Raw genomic sequence first — 23,949 nt, forward strand, 5'->3', positions numbered from 1 at the left:
AATTGGTGGTAGGTCCATCTGAGGTTTGTACAAAAAAGGACCTTCTCGTCAAATAATCCTAGATCCATTGGAACATCCGACCACCAATTCCGACAGCTTCAAACGAGTCTAGGATGGCTTTATGTGTCACGTTATCATAAGCCCCTTTGACATCGAGAAAGAGTGCCAGTGGTATGCGCTTGAGGCTTTTCTGTTGCTGGTTAAATGTTGTGAGATCAATCACGTTGTCAAGAGATGACCTACCTCGCCGAAAACCCGTCATGCAGTTTGGGTATACGTTGTAGCGCTCGAGGTACTATTCTAGGCGTGTAAGTATCATCCTTTCCATGACTTTTCCTACGCAACTTGCGAGGGCAACAGGGCGAAATATTGCCAAATCAAATGGTGACTTTCCTGCTTTGAGTAGTGGCACAAGTCGACTTATCTTCCAGTCTTGGGGAACAATGCCCGCCTGCCATGAGTGGTTGTAATAGCTTAACAACTATCTCCTTGCCTCCTGTTGAAGGCTGGATAGAGCGGCGTAGGTGATGCCATCGGGTCCTGGTGAAGATGATCGTCGGGAAGCCGCCATAGATGCGTCAATTTTTTCTATAGTGAAAAGATTGTCCACTTTGGAGATGCGGCGTTCAGGGATAACACTCCTAATGGTGCTAGCGGATAAGGCGGACACACCAGCGATTCGCGTACAAAACTCGTTTGCCACTTTAAGTTGGGTGTGGCCTAAATTTAGGGCTAAAACCATGAAAGGATATCTTTGTTGGGGAGGCGATCTCAGGCCACGAATAGTGCTCCAGATGCGTCAACACGGCTTTCGGGGATCCAATGATTCGCAGAATGATTTCCAGCGTTCCTGTTCAAGTTTGTCTGAACGTCGTTGGACTTTTTTTCTGTGTGCGTCGTGCCAGCCTCAAGACGCATATTGCTTTCGTCCGCCTGTACCTCCTTTCCGCTCTTCGGTGAAGCGCACGCAATTTTTCCAGTTCAACGTCGAAATCTAAACGCTTGCCGGTGAACGGGAGGAGACAGTAAGCTTCCGTCATTGCCTCTTCCATGACATCCTCCAAGTTCTGGTCAGGGTCCTCATGGCATGTATTTTCCATGAGTCACTGAAATTTGGACCAATCAATTCTTCGTATTGTGGTCTTAGGAGAAGAGTTAGTAAGACCCCTTATTCGCGTATAAGTTGGAATGTGGTCACTCCCATGCGTTTCGATGTCTGAAAACCAATGCACTTGCGTTGAGACAAGAAGAGAGCAGAGTGGATTAGGGAACAAACGAGGGTTAGGGATATTATAGTTGAAATCAAGAAGAGGAAATGGAGATGGGCCATGCATGTAGCGCGTAGGCAGAGTTACCGCCGGTCGTTAAGGGTAACTAACTGTATTCCCAGAAAAGGCAAGCGCGTTAGGGGGAGACAGGTCAGGTGGGCAGATGAAATTAAGAAGTTTCCTGGTATAAATTGGCAGCAGCAAGCACAGGACCGAGTTAACTGGCGAAACATTGGGGAGGCATTTGTCTTGCAGTGGACGTAGTCAGGCTGATGATGATGATGATGAAGTTGCCTAAAGTGCCGCAGCTGTAGTTTCGTACCCATCGACTTCATATTTTAGACAAACACTATTACGCTGTGCTATGATCAGGAGGCATGGAGTATCGTTTGGTGCTGTTTAAAAACTAATGAACCAGTTGTTGTCAATTGTCTGAGCATGTTTTCACAACCAAAAGTATACAGACAAATGTTGCAACAATAGAATTTATTATGCAATAAATGTGCCAAGCAGTGGTTTTTGAGTTGCAGTTTAAAATTGCAATTTGTTTGTGCAAGATGAAAGTGCCAAGGCCCTCCATTGCTCTGGTCCTTTTATTAATGTATGAGATGTGATCTTTTTTAAAAATATTTTGCGTTATCAAGCGAGAAAAAGCAACAAGACCTTAACTGATATTTCTTGCCCATATTAAGTTACTGCTATATCATAAAAAGAAGATGACTGAAATACGCCACACTTTACTGCACTGTGGAATGTACCATATTGTTCACATAATCGCGTGCCATAAACATATCAAACTACAACTTCACATAAAACCAACACCTATACATAGCCTTCATAGATTACGAGAAGACGTTTAACTTAGTCAAGACATCAGCAGTAATGCAGGTACTACGGAATCAGGGCATCGAAAAACCCCACATAAACATACTGGAAAAAATCTACAGTGGAGCCACAGCCACCTTAAAGAAAGCGAAAGAGTCCCAATAAAGAAGGGGGCAAGGCAGGGAGACACGACCTCTCCTATGCTATTCACCACGTGTTTACATGAGGTATCCAGGACCCTAGACTGAAAAGAGTCAGGGATAAGAGTTAATGAAGAGTACCTTAGTAACCTGCGATTTGCTGATGACATTGTCTTGATGAGTAATTCAGGAGATTAATTACAGCTCACGATTACATAACTGAACATGAAAATCAGAAAAGTACGTCTGAAACTGAATGTGCACAAAACTAAAGTAATGTGCTACAGTCTCAGCAGAAAACAGCACGTTGCGATAGGTGGGGAGACGTTGAAAGTTGTAAAAGAATATGTCTACTTAGGACAGGTAGTAACCACGGAGCCGAACCATCAGAGTGAAAAAGCTAGAAGAATAAGAATGGGATGGACCACGTTGCGCAAGCATTCTCAATTCATGAATGGTAATCTGCCACTAACCCTGAAAAGGAAGGTATATAACAGCTGCATCTTGCCAGTATACTTACCTACGGAGCAGAAATCTGGAAGCTTACAAAGAGGGTTCAGCTTAAATTAGGGACGACACAGTGAGCGATGGAAAGGTAACTGATAGTTGTAACTTTAGGAGACGAGAAGAGAGCAGTGGGTTAGGGAATAAACGGTGGTTAGGGATATCACAGTTGAAATCAAGAAGAAATGGACATGGGCAGGGCACGTAGCACGGAACCAGGATAACCGTTGGTCATTAAGGGTACCTGAATGAATTGCCGAAAAGGCAAACGCATGAAGGGGAGACGGAAAGTTAGATGGGTCGATGAGATAAAAAGTTCGCAGGTACACCATGGCAACGTACAGCACAAGGCCGGGTTGATTGGCAGATAATGGGAGATACCTTTGCCCTGCAGTGGGCGTATTCAGGCTAATGATGATGACACCTTCCCTTTACGACGAGCTTTAGATCAAGGTGTTTAGCAAAAAGTGAGCATGCTAAATTTGCGCTGAAGGCAAACCACGCGCTTTCTATGCGCATGCATATTTACAGGTGAATGTTTGACACAAAAATCATACAATAAATGTATAATGCGGTGGTCCACTGGGGCTCATGTCAGCAGAACTCTAACAACAAAATTTGCCAAAAGCTGGAGAAATAAGCCTGTTTGCATGACCGAGCATGTACATGTGCTTCTTTGCAGACGTTTCCTTTTTTCTAAAGACTTGCCTAAGTATGATGCATTTTTTTCTCCGTACTTTTGATGTAATTAGTAGACTGCTTTTTTCTTCAGTTGTCATGTAAGCAGCAGCAAAAGAACTAGAGGCTACAAAAGTGTACAGAACTGAACGGTTTAACTTGGTATAAGCATTCACGTGTGATCACTGACAGAAGTTATCGCCATCACAGGTTTTTTTCTCCATGAGACTTGGAATAATTGTGTGAGTTGTAGAAATATTGCGATATTCATACCGTCGGTGTCACACAGACACTTGTGATCACGGTTAGGGCGTCTGGGCCAAACTCAATGTTGTATAGCGCAGCAGTGTCAAAGGTGTTGCGCGCGATCAAACTTTCTCGAGGAAAACCGGTATTAGTCACCGCGACACATTCTAAACCAATCTGGATCAAATTCAGTGCAGCGCGACCACATGCAGCAAGTACCCGTGTCACAGCGTTCACTAAAGCGCGTCAGAGCGCACCGCACTTTCAGAACTAACGTCCAGGCAGAACAGCCAGCACTCACGAATCACCAAATTTGCAAGGAATAACATCGCAATTATACAAACCGCCCCACAAACAACACTGAAATAGAGGAAGCGCTGACACACTCATAACACAGCCAGCGGCGCCTTTACACACCCGCACCGCTCAAGCCAGCACGGGCGCACCGCTAGGGACTGAGGAGCCTAGGGATGTTCGTGCGATATGGTGTCAAGGCAGCGTGGTGTCGCCAAAAAAGCACCTAACACGTGACCACTCGTATTAGTTCGGGCCATGACTCGCCATGGCACTGTAGTCACCGGCTGGAACGGTGCTGGAATGCAAAGGCGCTGCGCGGTCTGCAGAAATATGCTCTTGAAAGCATCCACAGACGATCTTGAAACAGAGGTCTGCGGCTTCGTTACTTTTCTGTTTCAATTTTGGGTCGCATACAGAAGTGATGAGCTTTTTCTTACATGTTGCACAACTCAACCTTTTCCAGTTTCTGAATTTTTTCGCTGTGTTAATTTTTGAGCGCATCGGAAGTAGCATCTCCATTTGCACAGTTTCTCTTTTTTTTGCGCCTAGTGTTAGTGCAGCTGGGCAGTCATCTACGTGTGACATTTCATCTACGTGTGACATCGCAGAACGTACAACTCTCTAGTGAAAGTTTGACGCTCAACATAGACGCTGAACCTCTATTATCTTTCTTAAGTTTTGGTTTGCCGGTTCAGGCTCGTTTTCGGTGTTCATGCAGTACCACATGTAGTTTTCGAAGACAAGGCCGGCTGAGTATAACGAAGTACCATTTCTTGTGGGGGATTCTGTATTAATGGCGTTTTGAACAACACTTCATACTCTTTCCCTTCGACACCAAGGATACTAAGGTATCTCACGAGAGTTCACACCTCTTCATACTGTCTTTGAAGCCCTCAAAAGTCTTCACGTGAGCGTACTTTACGTAGGTTGAGAAGCTGGTGCATACGGTTGTTCACAATCAGTGATTTATGAGCGAATCTTTTTTTTACAAGATCTATAGCTGAGTTATAACTTTTGTTGGTTGTAGCCAAGCCGCTAATGACACAATCCGCGTTACCCGAGAGGTAGCTCTGGAGATATTCCAGTTTGTCCCCATCCGCAAGGTGTCCATTTTAATGAATAGTTGATTCAATTGGATCCCAAAGTTTGGGCCATTTATTGGGGTCGCTATAAAACTTCATTGCATTAAGTTTAGGAAGTCTAATCTGTGAACGGGCGGCTGGAAGAGAGTAATGATGAGATGCGTGCCTACAGCTACGACTTGACGTGCTGACAAAATCAGTTCAGCGTCGGACTTTGCTAGAACGATAGAATCTTGCATGATATTGCCCAAAACTTTGAATCTCATCCTTAAGATTATTGTCAGAAACATGTTGTTATATCCAGCTGTCAAGGTCCATTAACAGAGTTTCCTTTATCTTCAACCGGTCAAGATGATCGCTTAGCGCACCGGTTGGCGTAGGTTCTGTCCGCATAAAAGGCGTCATGTCACTGATGATCCTGATGACCACCGCTCGAGCCGTGGTGCATTTCCGTCGTAGCTTTTCCACGTCGCCACGTCGGGAATCGAAGTCTCGTGAGGGCGTGGATCGGTCGCCCGTCATCCAACATCACCGCGTTGGTCGCGTCGATCAGCCGTCCTCTTCAGGAAGCTCGCCTAATCATTAAAGGTCTTAACTGCTCGTTGTGCTCCTAGTCACGGCACCATGTTGATGAAAAACAGGAACCTGAGCCGCAGACGAGAACGCCTTTGTCATTAGACGCTCGGTTAAAAACTAAAAACAAAATGGATTGTGGGCGCGCACTTCGGGCATGCTCTGGTCCATCTCTTCGTTTTCACAGCTCTTCCGAACTGATATTTGACATAATTTAATGATGCGGACGAGGCTCCAACTATTTGATTACTGTATAGCATTTCTCCTGAGTAGACAGACATGTGCTTACACAATCCAGTGCTCCCAGTTATGGTGCGAAGTATGCCATAACTTTTGTGTTATTTTCTTTCTTTTAGGTGATGTGGTTGCTCAAATCATTCCTTAAGTCTTCGCGAACTTTTTGTTATTTGACATCGCATCGAGAGGGTTGTTCCCTGTATGTTTTTTTCTATTCGCTCTATAGCCCAGTCGAATGATTCATGAGTATGCGCGAATGCTCCAATGCTGTAGCATCGGAAGAGATAAGTATTTGCACTTTTAAACAAAGATATGCGTTGCACTTTCGTAATTTTGTAAAGAAACTTCAAAGAAGGTCTCTCAGTTCTCTTACTCATCCATGTGAATTGAAATTATTGTCGTGAGCTTAACAACATCTCTGCGTGCTTATGAAGTCAATTATCTTCGTCTTTTACTACCTAAGGAGCTTTGAAAGCTTCCTATGGGAAATTGTACCCGACTGTAAACTTGATCTCCTTCTAATTGTTTGAGATAAGTACTTTTCTGAGGTTCTAGGTTATCTCTCAGTAACCCCTCCCAACTCCCACACCTTTTCTTGATATAAAAACAGTCACATATGTTCACGTTCGCGTAGAACAATGCCACATGTGTTTTTTCTTAAACTGTTACTCCTTCTAACCGGAGTCGTAAAGCATGCGGTCTTATGCAGCGGTCACAATGATTAGATATGGGCAAGTCCACAACGGAAAAGGAGCGGTAGTATTTAATTCAAAAAAGACTGCCTGACGCAAGGCACATTCTCAAGCTTGATTAGTTCCAACCGGTTCATATACTAAATTAACAAAAAAGAAAAAGAAAAGCAGCGGGAAATCGCTCGCAGACCTTTAAACGTGGGGTACTACGTTGGTTGAGTACAAATGATAATGAAACACTAAAGAGGTCACAAGAAAAAAAAAACCCTATTGCTGAAGCTCACAAGTCACCGTAAGCACCAATTTTAACACAAGTCGCCGTTGGCGTCATTACAAGGTGGAAGTTCTAATGAAGTCGTTTTCTGGAAGATTTGATAACGTCTACGTCACAAGGTTATACTTGTGTATTGATTTGGCCACGTGATGGCTTAAAATTGAGGCCTTCTTCTGGTATGACCCATTCATTTATACTGATAGGCCAACGTAAGACTGCATGACGCATAGCTCTACCTCCAGGGTTGCCTGCCATTCGTGCAGAAAGCTTGTTTGCGGATACACCATCGTGGCGACCGCACTCAATGCGCGCTCACCACATATATCTTGTAAAGGGATAGCGCATATAAATGATCATGCGCTTCTTTTATTGTGACAGCAATTATGTGGAAACTCTCGGCTGGATTTTGCCACCAGCGTCGGCATCGATGTCATGCACCGTATATGTATGCGTATCGGTATATGTGAAAACGCCAGACAGAAAGAAAATATAAAATAATTAAACGCTACGGCGCGCGGAATCGAACATGGGATGTTTGGGTCGTGAAGGTGAAGCGTTAACCACTGAACCAGCCCTGAGCACACCCTGCACCCTTCAAATGGCAAGCTACTTATATCTACTGCTTACCGCTGCTCACAAGTATCTAGGGGGGGTAAGGAATCGTGTTTTCAGCATTACCAACAAGATAGCGCAGTGAGCGCGCGTAGCGTCACCACATTGTGCGGTGGTGCTCGCTATAACTCCTACGCGTACTTTGCCTGCCTTAGAGAAGGGGAACGACGCTCCCTCACGCGCCCTTATCTCACGGTGGCGAGGAAGGGAAGGTCGTATACCTTGGATGGCCTTGGGCTTTACTTGGAACGATTCTGCGGTAGTTACCCGGGGCACAAAGGTCACTGCAATCACTGCAGTCTCCGTTTGCAAAAAGCACGTGCTTTTTAGACGCAGCTAAGTAACAAATGAGACGCTTATTCGCGTTCATCTATACCTGTGAGTACGTTTTGTGCGTCATTTGTGCGTGAGGAACGCGGGGCTTGTTTTCATCTGCTTTTCATTCTGCGTGCGACCTTTCAATTTGTTGCTATCGCGTTCATTGCTTCGCCTTTCCGGCAAAGCTGTGACTTTTTTGTTGAAGGCTAACATTGTGGCCGCGAAAACTTCTCATGTTTCGCAAGTATACACAGCAATATTCAGGAGGGCTTTCATGCGATGGCTTTGTAGAGCACCACAAGTCGAGCCTACATGAGGAGCGTGCTGGCGTTATTCTATTCCTACCACGCTAGATAGCACTTGGTAGAGGGTGGCTACGTAACGGCTCGTCTTCACTGCTGTACAGCCTGAGGATAGCAATACTCGAGCATATACTGAATCACACAAGCACTTTAGTATGTTCAGTGCCTTACTACAAATTACTAGTTTTTTACTGTTATGATATCACAACTCAAGTAACGCACGGTTGCCCACCGCTGGTGTCCGTAACCACATCGCACGAAATTAGAAAAAAATTAGCACCATTACAACATTGGGGCTCGAACCCAAGTCCTCTGGGTGCCATCCAAGTATTCCACAACTGAGCCACGCCGATGCATGGAAATTTACGCAAACTTGCGTTAGGCTGGCTTGATGTCAGGAAAGCAATAGCGTTAATACGGCTTAAAAAGCATTGAAACAGTGAAAGAACAACCAGTTTTCGCATAATGTAAATAGCGCAACGACTGGGTCTTCCGATGCTCCATCCCAATACAAAAACTTGTATATTAACTGTGGCGCGTACTCACTTCAGGCATACTTCCTCATCATCGTCAGCCACTGCATTAACAATTGGAACAAATTTCCTTGCAACTGTTTAGCGGTTACCAGGCTTCTAAAAAAGTAATGAAAATTAGCATAGCGAATGACGGCTTACTAACCTAAAATTTTGTTATTATTACCATGGTGCCATGGGTATGAAGCACGTGTGCTTGCTGTTGCCACCCAATGAGAGTTTAGAAAAGGCTCTGAAAAGCCGCTCTTCTAGTTTCGCTGTGAATGTGCTATGAATGTGCTGTGACTTCCCCGCAGGCCTGGAGTTTTGTTAGGTGAAGCATGATAACAATGTTTTGTGTAACCTTCCTAATTATCAAGTACTTTAAATCGTAGCATGGCCCACAAATAGGCGCTTGTGTAGAGTGTTCCACACATTTGTCGCTGTATTACAAATGGCTTCATTTCAATTACAGCGAAGACTGTTATGAGGTCATTTTTCGGGTCAGGCGCAGTTGTTGTGCGCTGCCGCCGCCGCCACCGGTGTCTGGAACCACGTCGCGCGAAAATAGAAAAAAAACTGTGCACTAATCACACAGCGCGGCTTGAACCTGGGTCCGCTGTCTGCCAGCCCAATATTCTACGACTGAGTTACGCCGGCGCTTATAACTTGTCAAACTTGCCTTAATAAAGTATGGCATAGCACCAATGGCACAGTGGGGATCGAACCCGGGTGCGCTGGGTGCCTTCCAAGTATTCTACCACTGAGTTACAGCAGTGCTTGTGAGACGTTGTCAAACTTTCCTTAGGTAGGCTTGATGTCGGGAAAGCAATCGCGTTAATACGACTCATAAAGTGTTTTACAACAGCGAAGCAACAACCAGTCGTCGCACAATGCGAATAGCGTAACAAGTGGGCCTTTTAATGCTCCAAACCATGACAAAAGCTTGATCTTTTCCCCTATTAACTTTGGCGCATACCCACTTCTGCCATAATTCCTCATCGTCGTCAGCCACTGCATGGACAATCGGCCCAACATTCCTTGTAAGTGTTTAGCGGATACCACGCTTCTCATAAGAATGACGAGAAATAGCATAGCGAATGCCGGACTACTACTCAAAAGCTTATTATTAGTTCCTAGTGGGTACCAAGCAAGTGTGCTTGCAGTAGTTACCTGATGAGTGTTTAGAAAAGGCTCTGAAAGGCCGCTCTTCTAGCTTTCGCTGTGACTGCGTTCAGCCTACCGCGAAAGCCTTCAATTTAGCAATATAGCTCGGCATATATACATGCGCAACGTCGCAAGTGGCACGTATACTAGAGCAATAACACGCACGAAAGGATGTGCGTTGATAGGCTATTTAGGCAAGGAGGTCAAGGGGCTACTGGTGAAGTTTTGGCCTCTACTTCTCGGATATCTTATGAAAAATACACTTGATAAGAAGAGTGGTGCCTCACACTATTTACATGAGCGGTCTTCGAAGACGCCCCGGATTTGCTTTAGTTTCAAGTTTTTTCTCTTTCTTTTTTATATTTTTCTTTTTCTCTCTTCGGCGCATTGGCTCAGTGCATTTTATTTATATTTTAGAGCTACACCAGGCTTCGCGAAAGCCCCTGCAGACTTTCGTTCACTGGTTTAACGCAAAAATGAAAAGAAATACCTGTGATTCGCGAGATGAGCTGGCCGGTGCTGTTTTTGAAGTGTCTGCCGAAGAAGCCCGCAATTTGGCCTCCCAGGCTGAAGCCCACGATGTGCACCTGATCCTTGCTAAGCGTGTTGCGGTAGGTGCCGATGAGTCGTTGCACGAGAAGCGATGTCTCGCGGCCCACGAGTGCAGTGTTGCCCGATGCCTTGATATAGCTAAGCAGCTGGGCTCCACCGCTCCAGTCGATGATTATTACGTTGCAGTCCTCCTGCAAATTTCCTGCGGGTGAGCTCGTCCGTTTACAGCAACGCACACGACTACAGTCGCAAAGAAGAGATCGCATTCCAATGAATGAATCGTACTTTGTCCTTGGCAATGCGGTTACGCCATTACTGATTACCTGACACTTTCCTAAACCGATTATGTATAAATAGGAGATACGGTTCTATTTTGTGGCCCATAGGACGTCATCCCAGCTGCCACGGGCTTTCTAGTCTCTGCTTGAGGACGCGCAATGACGCATTTCTGGGGATGTCTGATACGTTTTGTTGGCCTCTGGCGGTGCATGGAGCACATTGGGGGATCAGTATTGTTCACTTATTTCGGCTCTCGCCACAGCTTCAGGCATTAGAACGTTGTCAGGGATTAAAATATAGGAATCAAAATGAACTTCAATTCGCATAAAGGCAAGGAGGTTTCCTAGACAGCGTGTATGGCTCGTTAAAGAGGGCTGGTAGTGGTGGAGTGGCAGAAAGTACAAGCAAAAGAAAGCGAAAGGCTCGACTAAATGAACAGTTGGTATAGATGTTCAACAGAGGGAACATCACCGCACTATTGAGGGCACACTCGCACAATAAAAAAAAGAAAAGAACAGAAAGACAGAAAGCAACGGCGTCTTCAAACTTTGCGAGATTAAACCGAGGATATTCAAAGGCGGTTTTCAAGGACCAGTTGTCTCAACGTCTCAATACGACCACACGTAAGCATCTGCATAACAATAAATCGCGAGCAGAGGCAAGAAAGTCGAATATTGCTCTTTGCAATTGTACTAGAATTGTCAAGCAACTCTATGGGCGATTCCTGCTAAAAGCAGTGGGAACTGCTAAAGCTTTGCGATTGAAGATAAACGACCCAATGGAAGGCTTTAGCGTTTCCTTAATTGGAGAAAGAAGAATAAACTAGCAGTGAAGAGACTTCAATATTCACGCAGCGCTTCGACTTCTTTTTCGATGGAGGCCAAAATGCTGTATGCCCGTGTGGTCAATCTGGGTGCACGTCAGAGAACCCCAGGTGGTCAAAATTTCCAGAGCCCTCCACTACGGTGTCTCTCATATTCATATTCTGGTTTTGGACGTTCAACCCTACACATCTATCTATCTTTAATTCGTATTGCTGGAACTGTTTAGTGGAGCGCCTTGAGCGTTGTCAGCCCAGAACAGATAGGAATATTTGCATATTTTTATGTTTTGCTCTTTCATGCTTTGCACGGAATGTGTTTACTAAGTTGGCTGTATATGAATTACGCATTGGGAATAACAAGTTGGCGACCTTTACCGAACGCGTAGAAGCCGAGTGTTTACTGCGGGTGGATCTGGCCTTGCAAAGAGTGCCAGCAATTTCTTCACCTGAGCACCACCAACAAGGGCGGTAAATTTTATGAACTTGTGGAAGCATTTCCTATCGTTGCGTGTTATCGGAAAGCGCTTGCTAGGTGGAATGCAAAAGTAATCAAAAAGAAAACAAACATCAATTAACACCGTAGTTATACGGTGTGGGGCATGTTGGTTTAATATACACATCACTTGTTTCAAGAAACGTTTCCGAAATCCCTATACTCAAGGAAATATGATGTTCGTTCAAGGCCTTCGCAATGTCTTAATTTGTAGCCACAAGAGAGACAGAAAAGTACAAAAAAGGCAGGAATGTTACTTTGAATGCATGCAATTAGTTACCCTATGAAGAGGGAAGGAAGAAAGAGAAAAAAGAAGAGAGAAAGAAGAAGAAACACAACAAGTCATACACCCATGCGCATATCGGCGGCCGCCGCAGGCATACTAAGGTGTCTAAGACATCATTCGAGACAGTATTTTAGAAAGTTTTTTAACTACCTTCATAACTAGCGTAGTTAGGTGGTTATGTCAAACCAAAAAAAAGGCAAAATCCTTCACGCGAAAAATGCATTACAGGTTTGAGATTTTCGAAAATTAAGACTGTCTTCGACTACGTTGTACCAATTAGCTTGTGTGTACATCAGCTGAAAGTGATAGGCTTTGCACCGACCGTATAGGGCAGCAAATGATGCGAAGTGTTCATTAAAAGGGCAGCTTTTTTCGGTATTTGTCTTTTTTTCTTCTTTCCCTTGAATATAACCATAGCCTCATGGCTACTCTATCACATCCAGTCGTTTCGGTGTCATCACACCACGGCGAGCTAGCTAGGCAATTGCATACAGTGTGTGCCGCGGCAATTTCGTTCTCACGTATTTCTCTTTACACGCTTCATTTATCCTAATTGTGCAACCAACTACTGCATACGTGCGTACACGTACCTCGTCCAGAAATGCGTCCTTGATGCCCTGGATCCAGCTGACATTGCCACTCTCGAGGAAACCGTGCACGATGAGCTTAAGAGGCTTGCGCTGATTGAACTGGGCGAGGTTACCTATGCTCTTCGTGGGCCGGTAGTCGAGCTTCACGGGTGAGCGCCGGTTGGAGCGCGAGTAAAGCATGAACTTTGTGTCCACCTGCTCCGGATCGCTGGGAAACGAAGTCGGGTGTGTGAACCTGTCCCGGTTGCTGAAGCAGCCCACGAATTTGTAGCACACCTTGTCTTTCTTGCCGTCAAACTGCATTAAACGAGGAGAGAGGGAATGGAATAAACTTTGCGTCCTGATATATTTTCTCTATTTCAGTCATCTGGATACGGTATAATCGATTATATTTTCAAGCTGCACACACGCAGTCAAGGTTGCAACAACATTATCGTCTCTTATAAATGGTGTGCAAATTATAACGCAGCATGATTTAAAAAAAGAAAGTATGTTACGCGAAAATAACCTAGTTTATTGTAGCATATGCTCTTATTGTTTTGGTAATGAAGTTTGGTTAATTAGTTATAATTATATTTTAAGTCCACAAGTGCACACGTACCTATATAAACATGTCACCGAGGCATACAAAGGCAAGATCAACTGATATGCAACTGCGCTATTTTTAACAAGCTTTAATTGCGCCCTCATGTTCTCTCAGTGGATAAGGAGAGCCCACATACAAAAAGCGGCACGTGGTTAGACTTGCACGCATCGGGAAGATGCTCCATCGAATAGGCTCACTGTGAGGTAGCCAGTATAAAGGAAAAAGAAAATATGGATCGCTTTATCTTCAACTAGCCTGCTGGAGAAATGCGCCCCTTTTATGTTGCAGAGTCGGGCCGTAGTCTTAATAGGGGCCCCGCCGCGGTGGTCTAGTGGCTAAGGTACTCAGCTGCTGAGTCGCACACTCTAAAAAAAAAGGAGCGAGAATGGAGAAACGGGCTCCGTTCCTCCTTCGGCGCAGCGACTTCCTCCCTTTCGGGCGCTTTACCCGTTGCGCCCTCTCGCGGCAAGGACCAAAGGAGCAACGTTCCTCCTTCAGCGTTCAAGTTTCTCCTCAGTCATGGGGGTCTTGCTCACGCGCATGCGCACGCCAAGCCTATAGCCAGCCGCGGCCAGTCGCGAGCGATTGCTTTTACCTAAGATTGTTGTAAGCAATGCAGGAGTGATGTTTTCTTTTGTTTTATTAGTGTAGAGTTAAAGCCTCTCTTTTTTTATCGTCAGGCACTCACACGATGCTCCGCACACTTCCATGTGTGTCTCAAGTTGTTTCATACTACCAATTTGTCACGAATACAAGGAGCTCTGCTTCCCAAGGAGTCTTGCTTTATCGATTACCTTAGAGTGTAAAAAAATAATGAATTTTTTCGGTGTTGACATACTTGGTAAGCCCACGCATTTTTAGTTTCGCATGGCACCAACAGCACTCATGAGTTCAACGAGGCGCGTAAAAAAGCATCACACTTAATTTTTCAACATTCTAGGAAACCTGATACTGCTCTACAGTCCATGCGTGAAAGTACGATCATATACAATAATAGAGTTATACGTGCCACTACCCCCATATGGATGTTCTTGGCAGTTTACCCCCCTTCGAATACGGCCGCCGTGGCCAGAAGTCGAACCTGCGTCCTCCAGCATAGTCACACGACACCCAATAAGGCTATGCTACCACGGCAGGTGAAAGCACAAAGGGAAACAGGCTGCGAAGTTTCACCGAGTGTTTATTTGCCAGACTAGGTTACAACCACCAAAAACTTTTTAAGCATCATTATAACTAAACTTTTGTGAAAAGTGAACCAATGACTTCTGTAGGTTAAGCCAAATTCTCATTGGCATTCGTTTTGAATTGCCCACGCCAGCACTGAGAAGTAGGAAGGAATTATGCACGCGTGCAGTATGCCTTTCTCGTCCATGATTCTCCTTTGTCGTGAGAAACTCAACACAAATGCTCTTCTAGTAACAGCTGTGCACAGACATTAAGTCCTAACGCTCACTCAGCTTTGTGAAAAGAGTATTCCGAATCCAAGGTATTAACCACCACAGCCACAGCGCTAACAACAAAATTGTGGCACGCACTATGATTGCAAGTTGACACGCGAGGCGAATCGCAAGAGGCATCTGAAGTAGAAAAGTATGCAGGCACAACATTCCATAAGGTTATAGCAAACTTGCGCACTGCAGTGATAGTTCCTCCACTCAAGTATTAGAGCTGCCGCGACGCCAACAGCCACTGTCATAGCTCACGAAAAAATACCGTCGGATGCGAGGTCATCGCTTATTTCTCTCGCAAGACCCGAGTTGTAACGTACGTATACACTGCTAGGACGGTCGTTACCGCATCAAAAACATTGTCATTGAAGGGCTGGTGGTGTACTGTATCCATGGCTAACGGTCACACTTGTGGTACGCACGTAAAAAGAATATAAGCAAACGTTAAGACGAAACAACTAAACGAGGTCGACGTCACCACAGAACACCTACCACGACGAAGACAAAGTTTGGTCTGCATGCTGCGCCCTCTCCAAGTAACAAGAAGAAAAAAAAACGTGACCTCCAAAATGGCTAACGCACAGCAAGTGTTTGCACTCTCGGAGGCTTCAAGAAAAAAAGTAACTGTGGCAGTGGTCTACAGATGGCGCAGCGTTCGGAATGCCGTGGGCATTCTATGCATGGCTTGGGGGTATCCGCCTTCGGGAAAAAATGATAAGCTCTAGTAATTATTTCGTTCATTATTGTGCAACCATTATTAAACTTACGTTTGTCTAAGCATCAGATCAAATATATTTACGTGTGCGCATGTTGTGGTATTGATACAAAACGCAAAAAAGTGTAAGAAAACCTACTTGTAACTTGTGCCACTATGGTCAGTCGAAAATTATCGCTATATAAGCTGGCGCGCTTTCACAGTAGGGTGTGAGTAAACACGTCGATGTGTGGGCCGTTGCTGCGAATTGCAGATTGTGCTCTTGTTGCGTACTTGTTAGCGTATATGTTAGTGTACTTGTTGCGTACTATATGTGTAGTATGTGACCATGTGTGCATGTGTAGCTATATGGATTGCATCAGCACATATTAGGCTTCCGGGGTCAGTGAGTAATCTTAAATGGGCTGAGGTGTAAAAAATACGCAAGGGAGTCGTGTTTGTGTGTATGACAACGTACGTCGTGTCAGGCAACTTTTTTTAGTTTCGTTTTGTCCCTCTAGATGGCGCCAGCTACTACCTACTTCATGGCTATGACGCTCTCACACCTCCAGCTACTTATAAAACGTTGAACATCTATCTATCAAAGCTGCACTATGGATAGGGTGGCTGGAATGGGGAAGTGTGATGAGCGGGGCGCTTTTCGCTTGTCGGAGAGGGTCACTCGGTGCGCCGATGCCGCAAGGGGCGCTGATGGCAGCGACGTGGGTAGGGAGCGGCGCACTTCCCTGTGTTTGCTGCAGGTGCGCTAGGATTTTCTTCACAAGCAGTCACTACATTACAAGTATGACATCAGTCAGTGTTTGCGCGAGGTCCCTCTGAAATGCCCGAGGATGTCAATGGTAAAAAAAAAAAAGACCCAGCGTTGGTGCTTTGTGCCTGGGTGCCGATAGTGTCTATAGATCATGCATCGTACACTGCTGAGCGAAGTGACTCCCGCCTTGTATATTATGTCGCAGGCTACGTTGCGAGAAAGCGTATAGTTAGCAATAATTGTGATGAGTACAAGAACGTCTGTCTTGTCTCGAGAGAAAGTGTGCCAGGAAATCTCCCAGCCCAGGCAAGCAAGCTGTGGGATCTGGGCGGACTTTTGCATCCGTCGAATCACCTGTATGCCCTCATCCTGAACCTTGACGACAAAATCACTCGTTTCTTGAGCTCAGCACGTTTTCACGCCAAGTCGGCCTTAGAGATGCTGAAGGGGATTGGCGAGACACAACAAATTGGCGGCCCAAAGCATGGTGCTCTCTTGACCAAAAGTGTGGTGCGATTTTATTGCCTCACTCGTGTCCACTTTTTTTTGAAAGGCATCAACCAAAAAGAAGACAAAAGAAAGGGCGGAGAGTTAAGCCATGTGTACTCTAGAGGCAGAGCACGAATACCTCGGCATGCATGGAAATAAATTTATGTTTTTGTTGAAAAAGTGTCTCCTCTATTTTTGCTGCTGGGGACGATTCTCGAGTCATAGGCTTCGCGACATACGCAAGTTTTTGCACTCTTAATTCGTTACTCGTCCAAGTTAATGAGCAAAGGTCGGCTGTTAAAACTTCTACGTTCGGAAACCGATAATTGAATGCCAAGTGAGAATTTAAGCTGCGACTCACATAAGATTGTGCGTTCGCGGCGGAGCAGCAAAATGAGGCTCTTGTACCGACGTTTGTGCTCGTGGATGAAGGAAATTAGGATGCTCTAAGTAATATGAAGCTTTCCAGTAATCGCAACGTCTCGTAACACACCTGCAGTTCTGCCGTGAGTAACCGCAATATTACGAAATCCACAAAAGTTGGTGTCGGGTCTCGCTCATATGCCTTCTCGAAAATTGTTTTCAGAGACGAGAAAATATAGAGATACTTAAGCCGCGTAAGACATTACCTGCCTTAAGTATCTTAAGTATTGTCGTACATTGACTCAACAAAAAAAGGTTTTCACCGAAAATAGCTGACCGCCTTATAGAGTGAGAGCAGGCCCGTAGCCAGAAATTTTTTCCGGGGGGAGGGGCACTTGCTAAAAACTAGGAGGGAAGGAGCCCCTAGCTCCTCCCCCCCCCCCCCCCCCCCCCGGCTACGGGCCTGCGTCTAACTGCGTGAGAGAGATTTCTGCGGAGAGGAGCGCACGCTCATTCGTATGTCGCCTGCGCAAGGGTACCCGCGCCTCTGCGTGCAGCGCTCCAAGCGAAATCGGCGCGCTTTGGGGACCGGTTTCAGCAGCCGCTTATCACACCTCCTCATTCTAGCCACCCTACTACGGATTCGGAATGGTTTCGCTGCGATCGAGTGTATGGTTTAGAGGCACATCTCGTGACCTGCGGACCCGTAAACGCATGAATAACGTCGCTACACTATGTGAATCTGCGAGAAATAAATACAGGAAGCCTAGCATGCAGTCTTCAGGTGAGGGCTGTGCAGTATCTGTGTTTTTCGGAGTGAACGTGGCTTCGCTGACCGAACAAAGCGTACTTGCTCCGTCGTTCTCTTTCGCAATGTGTTCATCGCCACAGGTTCGTCTGCTTGTTTTTATAATCATTTCGTTCAATATCAAGCTCAGCGGGACCGTTTTTTGTAACTTTCAGTGCCGTGTACTCCTTATCAGTCAAGAATCATTGCATTTGCTAAGCCTACTCGCTTCGCCGGGGGGCAGCCATGTTGCTTTTCATAAGAAGGAACGCGTTTCTCCGTGGATGAGGGAGCAACGTTTCTCTATTTAAAGACGAACATTGGGAACATCGCCGTTCCTCCCTAAATAGAGAGAACGTCACTCCATTTTTTTTTTAAGAGCAGGTTGCGGGATAGAGTCCCAGCTGCGGCGGCTGCATTTCCGATGGAGGCGGAAATGTTGCAGGCCCGTGTTCTCAGATTTGGGTGCACGTGAAAGAACCCCATGCAGGTGGTCTAAATTTCCGGAGCCCTCCACTACGGCGTCTCTCGTAATCATACGGTGGTTTTGGGACGCTAAACCCCACATATCAGTCAGTCTTAACAGGGCTCCTGCCCGCGTGAACAATGAGATCAATCGGCCGTGCGATGTGAATAATGACATTGGAGTACAATCGAGCTGAAGGAATCCTAGAAAAGTAGCGATTCATAATGGATTAAGGCTTAGCTGTACCCTTTGCAAATTGCGCAAAGTTGCTCTTGACAACGAACGACAGGCAAAATGGTTGCTTGTAGTACTGTTATTTGAGGGCGCTGCTTTCTTTTGCGTTTCACAGCGTAGTGACAAGGTAGTTTTTTTATTTTGCGGGCTTCTTTATCACCCAGAAACGTTGAGCAATAAATTTTTCTTCGTAGCTTAAAAAAAAATAAAATGAGCACCCATTTTGTAGGTTGTTGAAAATGGCGCTACAAGATGTCATTGGAACATGTTTACATAGGCCTCGGCGTGGACCTAACGTTGTGTGCGACAGTGGGGGCCAAGAGTCGTCGGAGTATGGACTTTCAAGCTGACGCTTTGTAGTGAGTGGGGCGAATACGACATTTCTTTTGTACGAACTTTTTTTTTCGCCACTTTCTAGAACTAGAAATAATTCGCCCCTTACCCTCCCTTTTTTAGTTTACGTTATTAGGCTAACCGTTCATGTATTTACTAATACATATAGCTGACTTCAGTCTGTGGAGCACTGTGTTGTTTTATGTCTATTTAACAGAGTGTTTTTTTATTTACTACCCCAAAACGCAAGAATAATAGGATACAGCCTTAAAGGCAGCGCCTGTCTGTTCTTTAGCAGCTAGAAACGTTTCGCAATTACTTTTCTTTCGGGAATGATATTGCTTTTTACGACTTTTTTTTTCTTTCGCCGCTTTCCGGAACTAGAAATCATTCGCCTCTCACCTTCAATCCTTTGTTTTACGTTATTAGGCTAACCGTTAGCGCATTTACTAATACGTATAGCTGACTCCCGTCTGAAGGCCACTGTCTTCTTCTGCGTCTATTTACCAGAGTGTTCTTTATTTACTACCCCAGTACGTCAGAAAAAGAAGACACATCCCTAAAGGCAGTGCCTGTCTAATTTTAAGCACCTAGAAACTTTTTGCGTTTATTTTCATGCACTACAACCACCCGCGACGTATACGCTCAACGTAAGAGTCACATGGAAGTAGCCAATTAGTCGTAAATCAGGTGCGTGCAACTCGTAAGTTTACGGGAAACGTCAAAGTAGAGGTGCGACCACTCGTAATCAGGAAAACTACGACGTTGCGAACACTTTCAAACAAGAATGTCAATATGGAGCGTGACAGGAAGAAGTTAGAAGAGAACAAACCCGTGTGAAGGAGGGTCACTCAAAGCACTAATCCTGCGTAAACTCGCAAGGTGAGAAGTTCGAAACCACACAGGTTTTTTTTTTTTCTGGGAAATTAGATTTTCAGACATATAGAAAAAAAAGGTGAGTCGAGCTAAGAGCCATGTAAAGTTGGATGATTATAGGCGGGTCAGGTGGTTTTCTACATTGATAATAAAGAGCAACCGACCATCTACTTAGAGATAGCGCAGCAGCCAAGCATGCCATGACAAAATCTGGTTTGAATAAAGATGTCAGACCGTTCTCAATCATATATTTACTGAAAATGCGTGTGGAAGGAATCGTTGAAAAAGAAAAAAAAAGAGGTCTGGGGTGCGGCCTCGCTGGCGACCATCTGCCGGTAACGCAATCCGTAACCAGATCGGTATTGCCCACCCTGGCGCAGTATCTGGCCACAACCTCCCGTGAACACAGCGATTAACTCTTAACCCTCAGTCCACAGCAGCTGCGAAGCAACTGTTCGAGGCGGCGGTCATTTTGTGATGCAGCGGAGGGTGCTAAGAATCCCTCGGCATGGACAGGCCGCCATTGGAATCTGAACATGGCTACCTTCAGCACTAGAACGCTATTTAGTGAGGCTAGCCTAGCTTTGCTACCAGGAATTTGAGGGTGTTAAATGGCATGTAATAGGGCTCAGCGGAGTTACAGTGCTGAAAAATGGACACGTCGTATGCTGTAATTGATTAGTTGACAGAAAAGGAGTGGAGTTTCTCATATACAAGAATATCGCTTGTAACATGGAAGAATACTATAGCATCAGCGAGAGGGTAGTAAGTAACAAACTTAAGTTTAACAAAAGGTACAAGATGAAGGTGGTACCGGCATATATACGCACCTACAACGAGCCATTATGATCATTTGGTTGAGCGCTTTTATGAAGACGTACAGTCAGCCAATAGTAAAGTAAAGACACAGTATACTATTCCTATGGGCGACTTTATTGCCAAAGTAGGCAAGAAACAGGCCGGAGACCATGGAGGGGTGGAATACTGCATCAGCTCTAGAAATGCCAAAGGGGAGTTATTAGTATAGTTCGCAAAACGTAATAGTTTAGGGATAATGAATATCTTCTTCGGAAAACGGGCTAACCGTAAGTGGACGTGGCGAAGACCTAATGGTGAAACTAAAAATGAAGTTTGATTCAGTTTGTGTGCACACTCAGACATTACACAGGATGTAGAAGTAGTTGATAAGATTAGATGCAGTGACCTTAAAATGATAAGAGCTCGTATTCACCAAGATTTTAAAAAGCAAAGACAAAAACTGATATGCAAGAAGCCAATTATTAAACTGGTGGAGAAAAGAAAAATACAGGAATTCAGAGTTTTTCTTCACAATTGATTCGAGGCACTAAATGAGTTAACCGACGTTAGCGTTCACACAATGAACGATAATCTAACTAGTATCATCAAAGAGTGTGCAATTGAAGAGGGAGGTTCAGTCACTAGACGGGAGACTGCTATCTGGAGACGAAAAACCTTATTAAGAGAAGACAAACGATGAAAGCCTCTAATGAAACCGATCGAACAAAGCTAGTGGAGCTTTCGAAGTTAATCAATAGGCGTAAAGAAGCCGACACCAGGAGGTATAACATAGAAAGAATTGAGCAAACCGTAAAAAGGGGCAAAAACCTAAAAGCTGCGAAAGCAGGCTTGTGCATAGGCAAAAATCAGGTGTATTCATTGAGAAACAAGGCAGGCAATGTCATAACCAATATGAATATAGGACAGTCGAGATAGCGGAGGAGATAGCGGAGGAGCTCTACAGAGAGCTGTACAGAAGTCAATAGAACCAGGATGGTATTGTGAGAAATTGTAGTAGTGCAAGAGAATTCAACATCTTACCAGTAATGACAGGGGAAGTAAGGAAAGCCCCAGAAGGAATGCAAAGAGGCAATGCCGTTGGTGAGGATAACGTAACAACAGACTTCCTGAAAGATGGTGGAGAAATTGCGTCAGAAAAATTAGCCGCGTTATATACAAAGTGTCTCTTGACGGGAAGGGTACCAGAATCTTGAAAGAACACCAACATCATCTTAATCCATATGAAAGGAGACGTCAAGGACTTGAAAAATTGCAGGCCGATCAGCTTACTTTACGTTCTCTACAAACTATTTACAAAAATGATAGCTAATAGAATAAGGACGATATTAGAAATCAATCAGCCATAGGCGAAGCAGTATTTCGTACCGGCTACTCCACAATAGACCATTTGCGTACTATCAATCAGGTAATAGAGAAATGCGCTGAATACAATGAACCCTTATACATAGCTTTCATAGATTACGAGAAGGCGTTTGACTCAGTCGAGACATCAGCAGTAATGCAGGCACTACTGAATGAGGGCAGCGAAGAACCCTACATAACCATACTGGAAGAAATCTACAGAGGATCCACAGCCACCATAGTTCTCCATAAAGAAAGTGAAAGAATCCCAAAAAAGCGTGTAAGGCAAGGATACACGATCTTTCTAATGCTTTTTACCGCTTGTTTACAGGAAGTATTCAAGACCCTAGACTGGGAATAGCTGGGAATGAAAGATAATGGAGAGTACCTTAGTAACCTGTGAATCGCTGATAGCATTGCCTTGATGAGTAACTCAGGGGACGAAATACAGTTCATGATTACTGAACTTGACAAGGAAAGCAGATAAGTAGGTCTGAAAATCAATGTGCACAAAACTAAAGTAATGTCCAACAATCTCGGCAGAAAACAGCACTGAGGTAACTAGAAGAATAAGAATGAGGTGGAGCACAATTGGCAAGCATGCTCTAATCTTGACTGGTATATTGCCACTATTCCTCAAGAGAAAAGTATACAACAGTTGCATCTTGTCAGTACTTACCTACAGAGCAGAAACCTGGAGGCTGACAAAGAGGGTTCAGCTTGAACTGAGCACGACGCAGCGAGCGATAGAAAAAAAATGATAGGTGTAATCTTAAGAGGCAAGAAGAGAGGAGAGTGGGTCAGGGAACAAACCGGGGTTAAGGATATCATAGTTGAAATGAAGACAAAGAAATCGACATGAGCCGGACACGTAGCACGTAGGCAGGATAACCGGTGGTCATTAAGGGCAACTGACTGGATTCCCAGAGAAGGCAAACGCATGAAGGGGAAACGAAAAGTTACGTGGGCTGATGAGATTAAAAAAGTTTGTGGTTATAACGTGGCAACGGAACGCACAAGACCGGGATGACTGGTGGATCATGGGAGAGGCTTTTGCCCTGCAGCGGGCGTAGTCAGGCTGATGATGAAGATGATGTTGCTGTTGCTGCTGCTGCTGATGATGATGACAGAGGCCTCGTTGACATTTGTGTAACTGAGTAATTGCCAGTAGTAGACCACGGCAACAGAGACAACGGGAAAAATGGGACAGCTGTGCACTAGTGATGCCAGACTGTGAAAGCAGAGGAGCTGGTAGCATTGTCTTCTTTTCCCTTTTCGTCACCCTCGCTTTTCTTCCCCACCCTTCACTATCCTATACAACACAATACTATGATATTCCTTTCCTTACCAACTTCTGGTTTCCTACTTCACATTATCGCTTCCCGCTCAAAATTGCTATACTATACAGGTCAGGGCGATCACGACGAAGCATTTTCTAGAATTGAATGATAGATTATTCATTTCGTATTGATTGGTTATCGAAACCTATCAGTCATAGATTTTTCTGTTCAGGCCAAGCTCATCCAAGGATTTCCACACTCTATCGGTTCTTGATCGATTGTCGATGGATTTGCTGTCGAGTGGTTAGCGCAATAAACTAATAATGCATTTGGCTGAGCCGAAAGTCATCCAAGCTTTTTGTAGAATTTGTTGGTTATTGACTAATCATCGACTGGCTAGTGATTTGTTATTGATTGGCTATCACTAGGTTTTGACCCTGTAATTGTGCCTTGCTAAACATATCTGAACATTTACTAGAATTTACGTAATATTGATATAGTATAGATTAGGTATTTATTGGTTGTGGACTGGCACTCACTAGGCTTTGGCCATGCATTTGGGCAGGCTTAGCCCATGGTTATTTGCCACTTTTCTATTACCTATTGATTGGCTATCGCTTGACATCGATGAATATGCTAAGAGCAACTTCTTCCGGCGCAGTACACGCATAAGTGAGGCCTAGTTTTTTCGAACAATGGATGGACTAGTAC

At 44.8% G+C, this 23,949-nt stretch overlaps 1 protein-coding gene across 2 annotated transcripts in view; it reads right to left on the reverse strand.

The window, feature by feature from the left end:
• Positions 1-23,949, reverse strand: part of LOC119167138 (pancreatic lipase-related protein 2) — a 73,008-nt gene that overhangs the window by 30,081 nt on the left and 18,978 nt on the right. For both annotated transcript variants that reach the window (XM_037418575.2, XM_037418574.2), the window contains 2 exons: positions 12,751-13,047; positions 10,218-10,470 (listed from right to left, as the gene is read on the reverse strand). In XM_037418575.2, the coding sequence (XP_037274472.1) occupies positions 10,218-10,470; positions 12,751-13,047 (550 nt within the window). The remainder of the gene's footprint in view (positions 1-10,217; positions 10,471-12,750; positions 13,048-23,949) is intronic.

This window comes from Rhipicephalus microplus, chromosome X (genome assembly GCF_043290135.1).
Source record: "Rhipicephalus microplus isolate Deutch F79 chromosome X, USDA_Rmic, whole genome shotgun sequence".
Classification (NCBI taxonomy): Eukaryota; Metazoa; Arthropoda; class Arachnida; order Ixodida; family Ixodidae; genus Rhipicephalus; species Rhipicephalus microplus.